At 63.2% G+C, this 18221-nt stretch overlaps 1 protein-coding gene across 9 annotated transcripts in view; it reads right to left on the bottom strand.

The window, feature by feature from the left end:
* The window catches only part of TNS3 (tensin 3), a 106308-nt gene that overhangs the window by 5734 nt on the left and 82353 nt on the right, over positions 1-18221 (bottom strand). For all 9 annotated transcript variants that reach the window (XM_070424858.1, XM_070424860.1, XM_070424861.1 and 6 more), the window contains 8 exons: positions 12224-12371; positions 11573-12117; positions 10752-10838; positions 7950-8081; positions 5016-5111; positions 4400-4477; positions 2768-2845; positions 369-537 (listed from right to left, as the gene is read on the bottom strand). In XM_070424858.1, the coding sequence (XP_070280959.1) occupies positions 369-537; positions 2768-2845; positions 4400-4477; positions 5016-5111; positions 7950-8081; positions 10752-10838; positions 11573-12117; positions 12224-12371 (1333 nt within the window). The remainder of the gene's footprint in view (positions 1-368; positions 538-2767; positions 2846-4399; positions 4478-5015; positions 5112-7949; positions 8082-10751; positions 10839-11572; positions 12118-12223; positions 12372-18221) is intronic.

Here is an 18221-nt window from a genome sequence, read left to right as displayed (position 1 = left end):
GACAGGAATTGTCCCTGGGGACCCACCCATGGCGCCCCCACGGCAGATGCACTGGCACGTGGTGAACTGTAAAGGGCTGTGCACGCTGGAGCCCCTCGAAGCCCCGTGAGCGCCAGGCCTGCTGGGCTCTGGCGGAACCACGACGACCCCCCTGCCCTGACTGGGGTCCCGTCCCAGCCCTCCTGCACCCGCACATCCTCCAGGTCCTGGGCCCCAGCCCCTCGTCCAGGGACGACAGGGGGGCGCGGACAGAGCGCTGGCTGTTCTGGGATGGGAAGCTCTCCCTGGGGTGACCCGGCACGGCCAGGGGAGGCCTGAGGGGCGCGCCCGGGTGTGAGCAGAGCCCGCCCGCCCTGCCCGCCACTCACTTCCTCTGGTTGTCCGTCAGGGTGATGCCCTGGGCCGACACCTTGAAGTGCACGACCGTCGACAGGGGTGGCGGCTGCTGGGCCAGGGTGGCGCTCAGGGCCTTCTGCACGGCCTGGGGGCCCGTGAGTGACTCCATCTCCAGGGAGCCCAGGTACCACACGTTGCAGGCTGCGGATGGAACACGGGTCAGCGCGTCGGACACGGGCCGGTGCCGGGTGCCCTGGGGCTCAGGACTACTCGACCCGTGGCCGCGCCAGGCGCCCCGAAGGCTGCCCTTGCCCGATTCCAAGGCGCGGAGAGCGAGTGGCCGGACACACACGGTGCCCCGGCCGACGGGGAATAAACTGCTCTGTGTGCCTGGCGTCCCCGGGGCCGGGGCACCTCCTCGCGTCACGGTGGCCCGGGCGGGCTGGACAGGAGCCCGGCCACACGGAGTGAAGGACACGCCCGAGAGGGGGGCGTGCAGCCGGCACCCCCTCACGGCCCTGCTGGAGCCCCATGTTCCCGCCTCATCTGTCTGTCTTGTCAGAATGAAGGCATCTGGACAGAAACTCCGGCCTCGGTGTGTTTTGGACCAATCGCTGTGTCTCTCTCTCCCCCTCTCTTCTATTCTCTCTAAAAATCAATGGGAAAGTGTCCTCACTCCTTGGTGGGGATTTAAAATGAAATCCCTTGCCCTGGCCAGTTTGGCTCCGTGGATAGAGCCTGTAGACTGAAGGGTCCCGGGTTCGATTCCAGTCAAGGGCACAGGCCTGGGTTGTGGGCTCGTCCCCAGCAGGGGGCGTGCAGGAGGCAGCCGGTCCATGATTCTCTCTCATCATCCATGTTTCTATCTCTCTTCCTCTTCCTTCCTCTGAAATCAGTAAAAGTATTTTAAAACCAACCCCGGCAAGTTCCTTTGTAGACACGGAGACACTGACTCCGAAGTTCACAGGGAGGCCACGCTGTACGGGAGGGGGAGCTGGAGACCCGGCACCACTGCAGCCACCACAGAGCTGCAGCCTCAGGCCCCGTGGTGTCGATGCAGGAACAGACAGACCCAAGACAGACCCAGAGCAGAACAGACAGGCCCACGGACAGACAGGCCCATGGACAGATCCACAGCAGAACAGACAGACCCACGGCAGGACAGACAGATCCACGGACAGACAGGCCCACGGAGAGACAGGCCCACGGCAGGACAGACAGGCCCACGGACAGACAGACCCACGGAGAGACAGGCCCACGCAGGACAGACAGGCCCACGGACAGACAGGCCCATGGAGAGACAGGCCCACGGCAGGACAGACAGGCCCACGGACAGACAGACCCACGGAGAGACAGGCCCACGCAGGACAGACAGGCCCACGGACAGACAGGCCCACGGACAGACCCACAGCAGAACAGACAGACCCATGGCAGGACACACAGGCCCACGGACAGACAGACCCATGTAGAGACAGGCCCATGGCAGGACAGACAGGCCCACGGCAGGACAGACAGGCCCACGGACACACAGGCCCACGGCAAACAGAGCCGGACCTGGACCCCACACCCAGCCTCCGACCTTCGACAAAGGGGTGGAGGCAGCCAGCAGAGGAAAGATGGTCTTTCCAGCCAGCGCTGCTGGGGCCGCGGGGCGTCCACATGATTCTCTCTCATCGTGGATGTTCTTCTCTCTCCTCCCCCTTCCCCTCTGAAACCAATAAAAACATAAAAACCCAAACACTGCGCGATTCCACCGTGTGAGCCCTGGGGCAGGCAGAGCTGAGGGGCAGTGACGGATGGTGGTCGCCGAGGCTGGGAGGACAGCGGCGGGAGGCTGAGCCTGTCAGCGTGCGCCTGACCCACCCCCTCGACGCCACCGAGGGGCCCTCAGGGAATCCGTGCACCTGGTGGTGACGACGCATCAGTGCAGGTTCCTCAGCCGTGAGGACTGTACCACCCGGTGGGGGTGTTTACAGCGGGGGGCGGGGGGGGGGGCTGTGCAGGGGGAGGGCTCTATGGGAACCCTGTGGCTTCTGCTCCATTTTGCTGTAACCCTAACACTGCTCTATAAAAATAAAGTCTATGAAAGGGGCTCTGGGGAGGCTGCCGGGTGGGGGGTGTCGCCCTGGGGTGCGGGGGGGTGTCGCCCTGGGGTGCGGGTGGGTGGGGGGCAGCGTTGGCTTATTCAGTGGCATCCAGAAGGGCAGGTCCCCCCCTCCTGTCTCATGACATTTCCCCCAAGCTCAGCACAGACGTGGCACGTACCCACCGAGCTGGGCCACGTCGGAGCCCCGGCATATTCCCAGCCACGGGGCCGCCTTCCAGCCACGAAGTGGAAGGAACCGTCGGGCATGCAGAGGAGAGGAGCCCCAGACACCAGAGGGGACCCCAAACCCCGCCGCCGCCCGCCCGGGGGAGGAGCGAGACCCACCTGCGCCCTGCTTCAGCAGCTCGGCCGCGGAGTTGGCCGCCGTCTGGGGCGGGCTGTCCGGTGCCTCCTCCAGCGGGTCTGCGGGAAGGGGCGAGATACCGTGGCGCTGAGACGCTGAGCCAGGCGCGATCTTCCAACGACCCGAGACCCCGACCGAGCGCCCGGACGGCCTGGAGCTTCTCCTGGCGATGCCGTCCAGCCGAGGCCCACCCCCCAATCTGAGAAAAGCCGGGACCCGGCCAGCAGGGGGCTTCCTGACTCTGAACCTCAGAATGTATTCATAGCAGCGATTTTCAGCCTTTAAATCTCACGGCACATGAAGGACTAAAATTCTGTGGCTCAGCAAGAAATATGTATTTTGCCGCCCTGTCAAGAGCAATAGGTGTGACTTCATTCCTTCACACAGACGGCTGTTGTTGGGTGGCTGTGCCAGTCACTGGGCAGCCTCGGGGAGAAGAGGCCAGGCCGGGCCACAGGCAGGTGCTGTGTGCGCCATCACCTCGCAGCACCGGCGGGAAACCGTGGGCCTAAATCCATCTATATAAAAGCCTAAGCAACCTTCCAACGGTCAGACCAGTGATTCCCAAAGTGGGCGCTACCGCCCCCTGGTGGGCGCTGCAGCGATCCAGGGGGCGGTGATGGCCACAGGTGCATTTGTTTTAACTTTTTTTGTATTACCTTTCTATTCTGAGTTCAATAAATAGTTTCATAATTTCAAACTTCAATGTTTCTAATTTACACCTTTCTTTACTATATTTTATGAAAAAGGTAGAAACATTAATACATATATCTTTCTGTTTAATTGCTATTAAAATTTAAAAAAAATTAATTTCCAGGGGGCACTGAGTAATATTTTTTCTGGAAAGGGGGCGGTAGGCCAAATAAGTTTGGGAACCACTGTGTTAGACCGTCTGACCGGTAGCTATGACGCACACTGACCACCAGGGGGCAGGTGCTCAACGCAGGAGCTGCCGAGCTGCGGTGACTTGGCAGCTGCGGTTCTCGGGTGACGCACTGGAACCAGAGAGGAGGGAACTTGATTCCGGGGTGCGTCACTTGAGAACCGCCCTCTCGCACTCCAGACCCCTCGGGGGGTGTCGGAGAGCCGGTTTCGGCCCGATCCCCGCAGGCCGGGCCGAGGGACCCGCCTGAACACGACTCCGGGCACTGGCCTCTAGTGAGTTACACAAGGTAAACGACATTGACCTGGGCTGTGGATTCCTCGTCTTCACGGAAGAGAATAAAGTACCGTGACGGGAGCTGGGACATGGGGTCGGACACGCGTGGGCGCGTGCACTGCTGCCTGTGACCGTAGCTGTTCTCACACCCACGAGGGAGCACGTCCGCCCAGCGCCCTGAGCCCGCAGTGCCCACGCTCCGCTGATTGTGGGATCACGGGTGAACGTCAGCGGCTCGAAGGGCGGCCCCCGCATTTGCAGGTCTGAGCCAGAGCCTTTGCTGCAGGGCCACCTGTCCTGTCCCTGACCTGGTCAGCCACTCAGCCTTCTCTAGGGCTCAGCTCGGAGGGCAGGTGGGAAAAACCTCCCGCCCGGCTCTCCCTGGGCCTTTGTGGGTCCTGACCCCACGTGGCTGACCCCGCGGCGATGCCCCCCATGACCCCCCCCCACGTACCTCTGTCGGGGATGAGCAGCTTGCAGGGCAGCGCCAGGGGCGTGATGGAGTGCTGGCACACCAGGGCCGTCAGGCTCCCTGCGGGGGCCAGACAAGGTCAGCGGGGGGCCAGACAAGGTCAGCGGGGCCCCCGACAGGCCGCCCGCCATTTGCCCGCCCAGGGGAGCCCACAGCCAACGCGCTGCCTCGTGGGGGGACTTTGTGCACAACGTCAGCGAACAGGGAGGGGAGGTGCGAGCGGCAAGGGTTCGTGGCAGACATGCGTTCTCACGCTTCCTAAGAGTAAGCCACTGGCGAGTCGGGGCGGCGACCTTCCCGCGTCTCTGGACGCGGCTCTAGGGCCGCGGGAGAGCACTCAGGCCTGGCCCAGCGCTCAGGGCCACCCCACAGGCCTGTGGGGTCGGGGCTGCCCGCACAGAGGAGGGCCCGTCTCTGCTGCCCCGTGGTTCCAGGCCGCCCGGCTCTGCGTTTGCTGGGCGTGGAGCGGGCTTTCCAGGGCCATTTCGCACCCGGTTCACTCAGGGGTGGGCGGAGGGGAGAGCGGAGCCTGGGAAGCGGGACTAAAGGAGACGCTGAGAGGGACGCTCCCGGGAGTGACGGCCCCGCCCGCACTCACCAAAGTAGGGCTCATTGGAGCAGCCCTTGAGCCGCACGCCCCTCGGGGTGCACTCGACCAGGAAGTGCCGGACCAGCTCGTTGGCCAAGTCACCGGCTGTGGAGGAGGGTTAACAGAAAGGAAGAGAGTTCAGAACTGAGCGGGAGGGCGGGAGAGGGCAGCGGTCAGAGGGAGGAGGCGGTGGTCAGAGGCAGTGGTCAGAGGGAGGAGGCGGCAGTCAGAGGGAGGAGGCGATGGTCAGAGGGAGGAGGCGGCGGTGAGAGGGAGGAGGCGGTGGTCAGAGGGAGGAGGCGGCAGTGAGAGGGAGGAGACAGCGGTCAGAGGGAGGAGACGTGGTCAGAGGGAGGAGGCGGTGGTCAGAAGGAGGAGGCAGTGGTCAGAGGGAGGATAGTTGTCAGAGGGAGGAGGCAGTGGTCAGAGGGAGGAGGCGGTGGTCAGAGGGAGGAGGCGGTGGTCAGAGGGAGGAGGTGGTGGTCAGAGGGAGGAGGCGGCAGCCAGAGGGAGGAGGTGGTGGTCAGAGGGAGGAGGCGGTGGTCAGAGGGAGGAGGCAGTGGTCAGAGGGAGGAGGCAGTGGTCAGAGGGAGGAGGCAGTGGTCAGAGGGAGGAGGCGGTGATTGCCATCAGAGCGAGGAGCTGCCGGGAGGCCGCTCTGTGGCACATCCACACACATGTGGACGCAGCCATCTCGATCCCCTGAGCAGGAGGCAGGTGCTGTCCTCGCCTGAGAAGGACAAGGTTACGCCTGCAGCCGCCAGGCCATGAGTCCTGGGGCAGGGCAGCGCCATGCACACAGTGTGCCCTTTACGTAAGGAAACGGGGTGCGGGACGCCTGCTGGGGAGACATCCCCGCTGGACGGAGGGGAGCACCGGGCGGGGCCCTGGACAGTGGGAGGGCCACCCGTTCACTAAGGAAGTAAAACTTAGAAAGAATTAAGCTCCTTGAAAAATTCCAGGAGGAGACCAAGATGGCGGCGTAGGTAAACACCGGAGACCGCTGCCGCAAACAACCATTTCAAAAATACAACTAAAAGACTGAACGGACATCACCCAGAACCACAGGAAGGCTGGCTGAAGAGAGACTCTACAACTAGAAGGAAAGAGAAGAGCAAATCGAGGCTCAGAGGCGGCGCAGTGTGGAAAATACAAAGGTACCGAGGTGCGCGCACAAAGCGGGCTGGTGGCTGAGGGCGCGGTTGTCGTTTTCTGTCGGGAGTGAGTCTCAGACTCTGGGCTCCAGATCCGGGCGAGTCTCTAGGGACCCAGACTCAAACGGGAGAAGCGGGATTATCCGGCATCAGTTGGAACCTGAGGGCAGCTTTCTCTCCGAGGTTTGCAGCGGCTGCCGGGGTTCTGAGAAGCAGAGCCTCTGGGAAGGGGACTGAGCGTGGCCATAACTGCTCCCTCCGCCCGCCCTGTTGATCCCGCCCCGCCCAAACCCTGCGCACAGCCATTTGCCGATCGCCTCAGGCAAAGGCTGGATTAGCGCCTCCCCAGAAGGCAGACGTTTTCCATACAGCTGATTCCTATAGCCAGTCGGCCTGGCGGTCAAATCCCTCTAGTGTTAACTACAACAATTAAGGCTTGGCTAGAACAAGACTGCGCACAGAGACCACAAGGGGGTGCACCAAGAAAGCATAAAAGATGCGGAGACAAAAAAACATGACAGAAATGGAGGATATGGAGCTAAGAATCGCAATTTTGAGGGCTTGCCATAAATTTGTGCAGAGCCTCACGAAAACTAATGAGACCCTCGATGCTACGATAAAGAAATTAGAAAGTAAGCATACACGGACTGAAATAAAGAATATTATACCCAATAGCAGACCAGAGGAGCACAAGAATCAAACCAAAGATTCGACAAAAAACACCCAATTGGAAAAGCAAAATGAAAAAAGAATCCGAAAGTGTGAAGATAGTGTAAGGAGCCTCTGGGACAGCTTTAAGCGGACTAATATCAGAATTATTGGAGTGCCAGAAGATGAGAGACAGCAAGATATTGAAAACCTATTTCAAGAAATAATGGCAGAAAACTTCCCCCATCTGGAGAAAGAAATGGACTTACAGGTCCAAGAAGCGCAGAGAACCCCAAACAAAAGGAATCCAAAGAGGACCACACCAAGACACATCATCATTAAAATGCCAAGAGCAAAAGACAAAGAGAAAATCTTAAAAGCAGCAAGAGAAAGAGGCTCAATTACCTACAAGGGAATACCCATACGACTGTCAGCTGATTTCTCAACAGAAACTTTGCAGGCCAGAAGGGAATGGCAAGAAATATTCAAAGTGCTGAATACCAAGAACCTACAACCAAGATTACTTTATCCAGCAAAGCTATCATTCAGAATTGAAGGTCAGATAAAGAGCTTCACAGATAAGGAAAAGCTAAAGGAGTTCATCACCGCCAAACCAGTATTATATGAAATGCTGAAAGGTACCCTTTAAGAAGAGGAAGAAGAAGAAAAAGGTAAAGATACAAATTATGAAGAACAAACATGCATCTATCAACAAATGAATCTAAGAATCAAGTGAATAAATAACCTGATGTACAGAATGAACTGGTGATTATAATAGAATCAGGGACATAGAAAGGGAATAGACTGACTATTCTTGGGGGGAAAAGGGGTGTGGGAGATGCGGGAAGTGACTGGACAAAAATCATGCACCTATGGATGAGGACAGTGGGTGGGGAGTGAGGGTGGAGGGTGTGGTGGGAGCTGGAAGGAGGGGAGTTATGGGGGGAAAAAAGAGGAAAAAATGTAATAATCTGAACAATAAAGATTTAATTAAAAAAAAAAAAAAAAAAGAATTAAGCTCCTTTCGCACAAGGAAACGTGCTTAACAAAATGCACCGGAGAAGACAAATGCTAAGAAGACACCTGTGAGCACCGCGTCCGAGGGCAGGCACAGAACCAGGATGTGGGGGGCGGCACCCACCTTTCTTGTTCAGCTGCAGGACGGAGGGTGGGGGCGTGGCCACCTTCATGGCCAGGCCGTAGGCACCTCGGAAGGAGTGGCTGTCCCGGACGACGAAGGACCCCGGCTCCTTGTCCCTCAGCATGGCGATGGCTGGGGGGGGGGGGGGGAGGGGGAGTGGGGGGTGAGGGTCTGGGGGCGCACGTGCTTCCCCGTGATGCCCCCCGAAGGCCCTCTTCTCCTCTTGCCGCTGGGCCAGGGGGTGAGGGCCAGCTCCCCGCTCGGGGAGGTCTCCGGGATGACCCGCGAGGACGCAGACGTGAAAGGCGGCCCCTCCCTCTGGGTCACAGACCCCCGTCCAGTAGCCACCAGCAGCCGCGAGGCCCACACGCAACCCCACCTGGCAGCTAGGGCCCAGCGCGCACAGCCTGGGGCGCGAGGGGGGGAGGGGGGGAGGGGGCACCAGCTTCCCACAGAAGGAAAGGGCTTTCCATCACATAGACCTGCCCTGGGGTGTGACTCAGGGTTCAACAGTGGTTACAAATTCCATGACAGGCCCGAGAGGCTGGCTGTGCGCCACCTGGACGCTGGTGAGTCCTCCCAGGACCAGCACCGACTCAGCCGACAGCGGAGCTGGCACGTCTGGGCTCCGTCTTTCCTGGGTGACGGGGGCGTTCAGCTCATACTGTTCCCTAAAAATACCCCCTCCCCTGCTGGGGCCTGGCACCCGGTCCTCTGCTCACGGTGGAGGAAGAGGGGCGCGTTGGGGTGACAGTAACCTCAGGGTGACGCTGCCCAGACACAGCCAGAGTTTCTCTAGTAACAATTCAGAGTTTCTTCTATAGGGTTTAGTATTTACAAAAAAATAAAAAAGAGAGAGAGAAAAAAACTAGGGATTTCAAGCATAAATACAAATGCCAGCCCCGAAGACGGGGCCCCTCTCTGGGCAAAGGACAGACTAGTGAGGGGCAGGAAATGGCATCAGCGATGTCAGTGTGCGTCCGAGGCCGCCCCCCTCCCCCACAGGCGCCTTCGGGGCCCAGAGCAGCCGTGGGACAGCTGTGTCCCATCCACTTCCTGCAGCCGCTCCCTCCTGAGCTGTTTACGTTCATCTCAGAGGCTCCCAGGGAGCACGTCCCGGCGTCACACGGGGCCCACTGGGCTCCCCACGGCGGGCGGCCCCTCCTGCCTCTTCCTGAAGCTCCCCTGTGGCTCCGATCGGAAAGGCGCACCCCGACCCTAAGACAAAGCAGCCACAGCGCTCGGCCCCGGGGGCGGCACACCCCACCCCGTGGGCGCCCGTCGGACGGCCTCCTTATAAACTAGAAACGACGGGAGTTCAGCTCCAACATCACCAGGCGCACGGCAGCGGCTCTGAGACGAGCTCCACCCAAAGGGGCCTGCGCTGTGCGGCGGAGACTCGACGACAGGCGGTGCCCGCCCCCCCCAGTGTCCTGCCCCATCCCACCCCAAGACCAGGGAGTCACCTGCCCGCGGCCACGCCCACCTGCTTCCTGGGGAGCCCTGGTTTCCCATCAGAGGAGGGGGCGGCCCCGCCAGCCCTGCCCCTGGTCTAGAAGGCTGCTCTGGTGGAAGAAGGGCCCACATGGAATATTCTAGAATACGGTGCCTGTCAGCACTTGTGGTCAGCGTCTGTCCAGCGGCCGAGGGCCGAGGCACCGGAGCTGATGGCCACAGTCGTGGGGATTCTTGCGACCAGAGCGGGTGGCGGTGCCGGCGGGGCCACGAAGGCTAGCGCAGGCCGCGAGGGGTCTGGGCCGCGGGCTCCCAGGAGAAGGACAACACGGTCACTGACTCGGAGAGAAGCCGCTCTCTCCATTGCCGTCTGCTGATGGACGGCTGCGCCAGGAAGCCGGCAGGGCTGTCTGCAGCCACTCAGCCCCTTGGTCCCGGCGGCTCCGGGAAACCCCGAGGCTGAGGCCCCAGCACAGCGGCCTGGCCGCTGGGGGCCACCCCTCGCCGAGCGAAGCCCGACCCCCTCTCAGCCGCCACCAGGAAGCCGCGAGGGAACGTCATTCCCGGTGTCTGGGCGGCGTCTCCAGGCTCCTGGGCCGGTCACATGCCCTCCTCTCTGGGGGACGCCCTGGAGTGACCCCACGTGGCGGTGACTCAGCCTCCCCAGGGACAGCAGGCCCCGTGGGCGGAGGCAGCGCCCTGGGGACCGCGAGTCCTGCTGGGAGGTCTTCCCCCCCCCCCTCCCGGGGGCCCCGTGGGCGGAGGCAGTGCCCTGGGGACCACGAGTCCTGCTGGGAGGCCTTTTCCCCCCAGGGGCCCCGCTTGGCTCCCAGGCGGCAGCTCGTCTACTCTTGTTCCCCTAAGAGTGACCCCTGACCGAGCTGCTCAGAACTACGGATGCAGCCCGGCCGGGTGGCTCAGTGGTGAGCGTCGACCTATGAACCAGGTGGTCAGGGTTCGATTCCGGTCAAGGGCACAGGCCCGATCCCCAGTGTGGGATGTGCAGGAGGCGGCCCATCCATGATTCTCTCTCATCATGGATGTCTCTCTCTCCCTCCCTCCCCCTTCCTCTCTGACATCAATAAGAACATATTTAAAAACAAAAACCCACTACGGTGCCTGGACTCCTGAGCTGCGCGAGGCGCCCGGACAAGGTGGTGTGGGAGCGATGGGCTGTCTGTCACCAGCCCCTGCCACTCAGCGCTCTCCTCTACCTGTGGACAATCGCAGGTGTGCCCTGCAGTGACACCCGGGACTCCAGTCCTCCCTCCCGCCTGGCCCCTGTGCCCCCGTGCCCCGGCCCCGCGCCCCCGGCCCGCCTCACACTGGCGCCAAGCCCGCACGCACCTTGCTCCCTGGAGATGTCCGCCTTGTACCAGAACTTGGAGGTGTCCTGCACAAAGCTCACCGTCACCTGCTTCTCACCTGGGTTTTCTGCAAAACGGGGTTGAAACGGGCGCGGTGAGGAGCGCTGTGTGTCACCAGCTCTCACCTCCCGGGGGCTGAGGGTCGTCCCACCCTGGGCTGAAGGGGGTCTGGCACGGGCTGTTGAATAATGGGGGTGAGACACGGAAGTCGGGTCCAGGGAACATCCAACAACACGTCCTTAGAAAGATGGGGGCTCAGCCGGCCCAAGTGGCTCAGTGGTTGAGCGTCAACCCATGAACCGGGAGGTCAGGGTTCGATTCCCGGTCAGGGCACAGGCCCGGGTTGTGGGCTCCATCCCCAGTGTGGGGCGTGCAGGAGGCAGCCGATCCATGATTCTCTCTCATCATTGATATTTCTCTCTCTCCCCCCTCTCCCTTCCTCTCTGGAGTCAATAAAAAGTCTCTCTCTATATATTTTAAAAAGAATGGAGTTCTTCCTTCATTTAAAAAAAAAGCAGACAGACAGACGGGCACAAAGCAAGGCCAGCTGTGCTTCCCGGGGCCGAGCTCGTAAGTGTGGGAGAATGACCTGGAAACGAATTCGCTTAATTCGAAACCAAAGTTATGTCTCCAGGCCCCTGGTTCCGAGGGAAGGGGATCGCCCACGGCAGACGCTGCCTCCCAGGGGCAGGGCGGCTCCCGGGACACGCAGCCGCCGAGGGAGGACGGTGGGAGGCACCCAACCCCAGCACAGAGGCTCCCAGCTTCCCGAGGGCCCGCCCCCCAGAGGGACCCACGTACCAGGAGAAGGAGCCGCCGCCTCGGGGGGCTTGGAGAAGTCGGGGAGCACGCTGGGGAAGGGGATGCTCATGGTGCTCCCGCTGTGGGGGCTGGAGAAGCCGCTGGAGGCTGGGGAGACGGAGCCCAGGGAGTGGTCGCCCTCCGAGACCCGCTTCTTCTCGGGGAGCGGCGGCTGCGCGGGCCCCCCCGGGAGGAAGGGGGGCAGGAAGCCATTGTCCGCAGTCACTGCAGCTGCCCGCAGGGCCCCCGGGGCCTCCGCGGGGGGCAGGCTGCCTCCCCCGGGGGCTGCGCCAAAGCCCAGGAAGGCCGGGCTGCTCGCGGGGCCCGGCGCCTCGGGAGGCTCCGCCAGTGGCAGCACGTGGCCGTGGAAGGCGGGCGGGAGCTCGGCGGGCAGGAGGTGCGGCCGCCCGGGGCTGGGCCCGTCCTGGCCGGGACCCGGGAACTGGCTGGGGCCCAGGAGGCTCCGGGGGGGCCGGCTGCTCCCAGGCAGGGCCGGCGTGGGTCTGGGGCTGGTGTCCACCCACTGGTGCTCGGCAGACACGGGGCTGTTCAGGAGGCAAAGCGTCAGAGCAGACGCAGGAAGAACACGAGTCAGACGGCGCGAGCCAGGGGCAACTCCTCCCACGGCCCGGCCACGGCTGCCCCGCTGACCTGTCCCTCCGGGAGCCGGGGCTGCTGCTGGAGGAGGTGCAGGAGGCGGCGAAGGCCCGCGGGAAAGGCGGTGCTGAGGGTCTGGGTCCCACGGGGCTCTCGGACATCCCCACGGAGCGAGCGAGGGCCTCGGGGCTGCCGCGCGGCTCTGGAGACAGGGCAGGGGGCGGAGACTGTTCGGTCTGCAAGGAGCAGGGTCCCCCCCGACGGCCGGCCACACGAGGGTCACGTGGGGTCGGCCCCGCACAGAGCTCAGCACGGAACCGTGAGCTGCTGTCCTCACCGTTTAAGTGGGGGGCCCGGCAACCCGGGGCCGTGTCACCAACAAGGGCAAGGCCACCTCCCAACAAGCGCCGCCGTGGGAGCCATGGGAGGGCACACAGCCCACATGCCCCCAGGTGGTCACTCAGGTCACTTCCCACCTGAGCACGGTGTTGCCCGTGGTGTCTTCACCCGAAGGTGCAACCTGCCCAGCCCAGCCCCCGTCATGCAGGGGAGAGGCCGAGAGCCTTCACAGCTGCCTGTGGGACACCCAGCCCACACGTCCCAAGGATCCCACACGTCCCACGGATCCCACATGTCCCACGGATCCCACACGTCCCACGGGATCCCACACATCCCACGGGATCCCACACATCCCACACGTCCCACGGATCCCACACGTCTCATGGGATCCCACACATCCCACACGTCCCACGGATCCCACACATCCCACGGATCCCACACATCCCACATGTCCCACGGATCCCACAAGTCCCACGGATCCCAAACGTCCCACACATCCCACAGATCCCACACATCCCACACGTCCCATGGATCCCACAAGTCCCACGGATCCCACACGTCCCACGGATCCCACACGTCCCACACATCCCACGGATCCCACACATCCCACACGTCCCACGATCCCACACATCCCACACGTCCCACGGATCACACAAGTCCCACGGATCCCACACATCCCACAAGTCCCATGGATCCCACACGTCCCACGGATCCCACACGTCCCATGGTATTCCACACGTCTCACGGGATCCCACAGAAACTCCCACATCCCACTGATGAGAAGCTCATCCACCAGGGGCTATGCCAGGGCCAGGACAGGCCTCCAGGCCACGGATTCTGGGGACGTTTAAAACCACCATGGTCACAACAGCACGACTGAGACCCAAGCCGTTCTACACTCTGCCCTGGACGAGGGGCTAAGGAGCAGGGACATTAAGAGAAGCCACTAGCCAGTCGACACCACCGTGTGTCTCCAGCCTCAACATTTCCACGTGGAGCGTGTAGAACGGAGGCCAAGCGGAGGCCGTGGTCGGGCGGTGGCAGGCCACAGTTCTGGGGAGACAAAAACTGGGGCTCAGAGCGAAGGGGCTGCAGAGGCGAGGGACCCTCGGAGCACTGTCTCCCTGCCAGGCATCCTGACTCCCAGGCCCAGGGGCAGAGCCAAATGCGGCAACCGGGAGGACAACCAGGAGGAGGCGCTGCCAAGGAGCCAGGTGCGGAGTGTGGGCAGGGCACTCTCAGCCCGGGACTCGAGGACCCACAGGCCAGAGACGGACGGACAGACACCCAGTTCTGTAGCGAGTGTCTAAAAGGACTGCCCACCTGGCTGCTGGCCTGGCTCTGGGCTCAGCTGTGGGGACCTGGACACCATCAGAGCAGGGCGGGCTCCAGCCGTCGCGGGAACTTAGGGTGACGCTCCTGGGAGCCGCCTTCTGCGGGGCCTGTGCCAGGCCGGCCGTCTCCGCTCCGGACGAGAGGCCACTGTGGGCGCACGGGCCCTTCCCCAGGTCCGAGAGGGCCCTCCCCTGGGTCCAAGAGGGGCCTCTCCCAGGTCCGAGAGGGGCCCTGGGGCAGTGCCCCAGCTTCCTGGGTGTGACCCCCTGGGACGAGCATCGCAGTGTGGGGGACGCCCACGGGGACCCCCGCACCTCAGCCCCGACCCCATCGGGGCCCAAGGAGCTTCCTTAGGTCCCTGCACCTCCCCACACAGCCGACCGTGGTCCTGGCCACACCCCCGTCCTCGCCTCCTCCCTTCCCTGCCACACCCGGGGCGGCCCGGCCTCAGGCTCCTCCGTGTTTGGGACTCTGACCTGCCACTCACTCCCTGCTTCCCGGTGCCCGTGGGTGGCCTGGCCGGGGACCAGGGCACCCGCTCCCTCACCCGGGATGTGGGGAGGAGGCCGTGCCCGGCTTCCCCTTCCTGCACTTCCTGCACCAGAGGGCGAGCGTGAGGGGTCAGGGCTCCTCCGTGAGTCTATTTTAGGCTCTGGCTTGGGGGGGGGTGGGAAGGGGCTGGGCCGGATGACGCGGCTCCCGCTGTCCACTGTTTACATCGCGTGCAAGTGACAGGAAGAGGGACCCACTGTGCGGAGCCCGCCGTCCGCCGGGGCCGGGCACTGAGGGCACAGCCCTGTGGTGGACACGGGAGGACGCTGGGCGCAGGGGCCACACTCACTAACGAAGTCGGGGCAGGTGACGTCTATAAGATGAACATCAGCGTTACCGTGTTCCGTGTTCCCGCCAAAAAGCTTACAAAGGTACAAACCTCACTCACCTGTCAATCACTGTGAACTACAAACGGCCACTGAATGCCTAGATGGCCTTTAATGAGAATAAGATCACTCTACGGAGGCCAAGGTGGACTTGCCGAGCCTCCGCCTGTGACCCATGACCAACAGGCGTGTTCATGATCAAGCGTAAGAGTGAGAGCATCTGTCTTCTTCCCCTCCCTCCTCCCTTCCTCCTCCCTCCCTCCTCCCCTCCCTCCTCCCTCCCTCCCGTCTACCATCTGTGGTCTGCGTCCTGCATCCGCCCGCCGGGCGCCCCGAGGGCCGTGCGGTCAGTAGAGCTCCCTTTGGAGTGGAGCCCGAGCCTGCCCTCCGTCTCCCCTTCGCTGTACTTTAGGGGGGATCTGGGGCTCTGGGAGGAAGAGCTCTGATCTTGGGTCCTGGTCTGGACTCCCCACCTCAGTCCCAGACCCCAGGGCACGACCTTGACCTCTGGGACCTTTGGGGTCGCCTTGGACAGACCCCCTGGAGTGGGTCTGCTTGGCTTGGAGCCTCCCCCGCCCCGCCCCCCCCCAAGTGCCGGTTTTCCCGGCGATTTGCTGTCTCCCCTTCTCCGTGCTTCTCGTTGCTGCTCTAGATTCTCGCTTTCCAGTGACCATGAGGCTCACACACCACATCACGCGGAGAAGCAGCCCTTTCCTGCTGGCCAGCTACGCGAAGGGCCCTGTGAAAGCAGCCTTTGTGCGGGAAGCTCTGTGGCGGTGTTTCAACCGAGCCCTCATTTTGCAATTCTTCTGTTAATTGTCTGCGAACAAGGAGCCATTTACCAGCCTCTGGGAGGTGGGGGCGGACGGGCCAGCGGCCAGAGGGGCTGGCCAGTGGAGGCCCGAGGAGGAGGCCGCCATCTCGGGCCTTTTCTGGTGAAAACCCCCGTCCCGCGTTTCGGGCCACACACGGGCTCCCGAGCGACCTCGGTGAACACGCACACGCCTTCCTGGGCTGCGCTTCCTCTTACAACCCCCACGTCAGGGCCACATACACGTGTGCTCCACGAGAGGCCGCCGCTTCCTGCGAGTCCCCGGAAAGCTTTCTTCTGGACCAGCGGTTCTCAGCCTGTGGGTCGCGACCCCTTTGGGGGTCAAACGACCCTTTCATAGGGGTCGCCTAAGACCATTGGAAAACACATATATAATCACATATTGTTTTTGTGATGAATCACTATGCTTTAATTATGTTCAATCTGTAACAATGAAATTGGGGGTCACCACAACATGAGGAACTGTATTAAAGGATTGTGGCACGAGGAAGGTTGAGAACCACTGTTCTAGAAGCATCCGAGGTCCCACTCCCCCGACGGGCTGGGTGTGCGGCCCACGGGACTCGGGGTCCCTGTCTGAGGTCCTCATGCGAACGGGGAGCGACCCTTCAGAACCTACAGCCCCTTCCCTTCCCCCAGTCACACGAGGACCAGAAAACGACAGAATGGCTCCCGCCGGACCCTCGCGAGGACGTCCCTTATGGCGGAGGCACACCTCCCGCGGGCAGGCGCCCGGGATTCCTTCCCTCACAGACTGTCTCCCCGGCGACGTCCACACGCAGGATGGTGCCCGCCCGCCCAGCCAGTCTCCCAGCTGCTGACCAGCCCCTGGCAACCATGAGAGCCGGCCTGGCGCCTGCCTCGGGGAGCTCCCGGGACGCGCTCTTCCCTGCCGGCTCAGGAGCCGCTGGGGCCGGGGGCTGAGGGGGCCTAGGCCGAGGATGGGGTGCACCTGAGGCTGGGGGTGCTGAGGGCGCCCAGAGCACCCGGGCCGAGAATGGGGTGCACCCAGAGCTGGGGTGCTGGGGCGGGGAGAGGCCTCACGACAGCAAACCTAGCCCAGCCCCTGTGCTCCCCGAGTGCCCTTCCTCCCACGGGGGGAACACACCCAGGGGCTCGACCGCCTCCCCAGCTGCAGGCTCTGCGCCCTCAGCAGCTAAGGGAGGCTGCTCCCCAGGACCACTGAGTCCCCCGGGTCCCCTCCCTGAGTCCCCGTCCCCCCCCGAGTCCCCAGGGACCCGAGTCCCCCTGGAACACGGGACCACACCACGTGTCCCTCCTCAGGTCTGCACTGTGTCCAGCCCAGCTTCACCTCCTGTGGACACGGCTCACTGTGCCCCATGCTCAGCGCCCACGTGCCCGCCCACTCCACGCCCCGCACAGGGAAGCTCCCAGGTGCTGACGTGACCGGGCAGTAAAGCGAGAGGAGGCACGTGCCCCCGTCCCCACGTCCCCGGCCTGTCAGTCCTACCCACCTGGGCCGTGTGGGGACGGGGCACGGGGTGCGCGTGGGCAGCCCCCCTTCCCGCTGACCCGCCCTGGCCTCGCACCAGCGTCCCCGCCCCACCCAGACCTGCCCACGGCTTCAGGGCGTCCGCCTCCCGCAGGGCAGCCACCCCGGGTCCGGGGTCCTCGCTACACAAACCCCTCCCTCCCCCGCCAAGCTCCACGCAGAGCCTGGTGCTATTTGGACCGAAAGCCTGTTAATCCAGACCCGTCGGGAAGCCTGCCCCTCGGGGACACGGGCTCCCCACCCGTGAGCGTGCCCTGCCCCCCACCTTGATCTGTTTATGCGTCTGAGTAAACCCCAGAAGGTCCCGTCCCTGCAGCTACTACCCCCGCTTCCCCCATCGCCGAGGGCTCCGGACTCAACCTCCCCAGCAAGTGCAGCGAGTGCGAGGGGACCGCCCCTCGTGAGGACAGACCGAGCAGCAGCGGGACTGACAGACGGACGGACGTCAGGACGGCTCTGCGTCTGCTCCGGGTAATGCACGTGGCCGGGTCCCAAGACCCCCTCCCCCAGAGCATTCCAGAACCGTCTTTATCGTCACTGTCACTCGGTCGCCCAGGAGAGCTGGCTGCCCTGTGCTCTGCCCCCTCACACCCGCCTGCAAGGCCCTGGGTCCGTCCTGACCTGGCTCCTGCACCCGCCCCTCCCTCTGGGCTGACAGGGGCCACACCGGACACGGCCCCGCCCGGGCGGCTGCCTATGGAGGCGGATGGGGAGGCTGCACTAGTCCGACTCCTCAGCGCCGTCCACGCTCCAGGCCGTGAGGTCTGTGGCTGGGTCCGCGGGGCCTGGGAGGAGCGGGTGGAGGAGCTCTCCGCAGTCCTGGGCCTCAGGGTCCAGTCCACGTGTTCCACAGACGGCCATGCTCCCTCCACGGCACTGCCACCGACACCCTCAGCCACGCAGCCCCCCTCCCCGCCCCCCGCTCCATCATGAGCTGCTTCCCGCCTTTGCCTGTTGTTTCCTTAAACTACAGGGAGGGGAGGCCAGAGACGAGAAGGCACAGCTTCCCAAACAGCCTTGAGTGCGAGCTGCGCCCAGAGCGCCGACCATCACAGCCACGCTCCGCACGGCCGCGTGCTCATGGCTCAGCATCACGGCTGTGGAGTCACAGGAAGCTCCACGGGGTTAACACCAGGGTCCGTGATGCATCCGCCT

This window comes from Myotis yumanensis, unplaced genomic scaffold, assembly GCF_028538775.1.
Source record: "Myotis yumanensis isolate MYYU_CA2020_CCGP unplaced genomic scaffold, mMyoYum1.0.hap1 SCAF_9, whole genome shotgun sequence".
Lineage (NCBI taxonomy): Eukaryota > Metazoa > Chordata > Mammalia > Chiroptera > Vespertilionidae > Myotis > Myotis yumanensis.
Note: the sequence above shows the minus strand (reverse complement) of the source record. Positions and strands in the feature narration are given on the sequence as shown.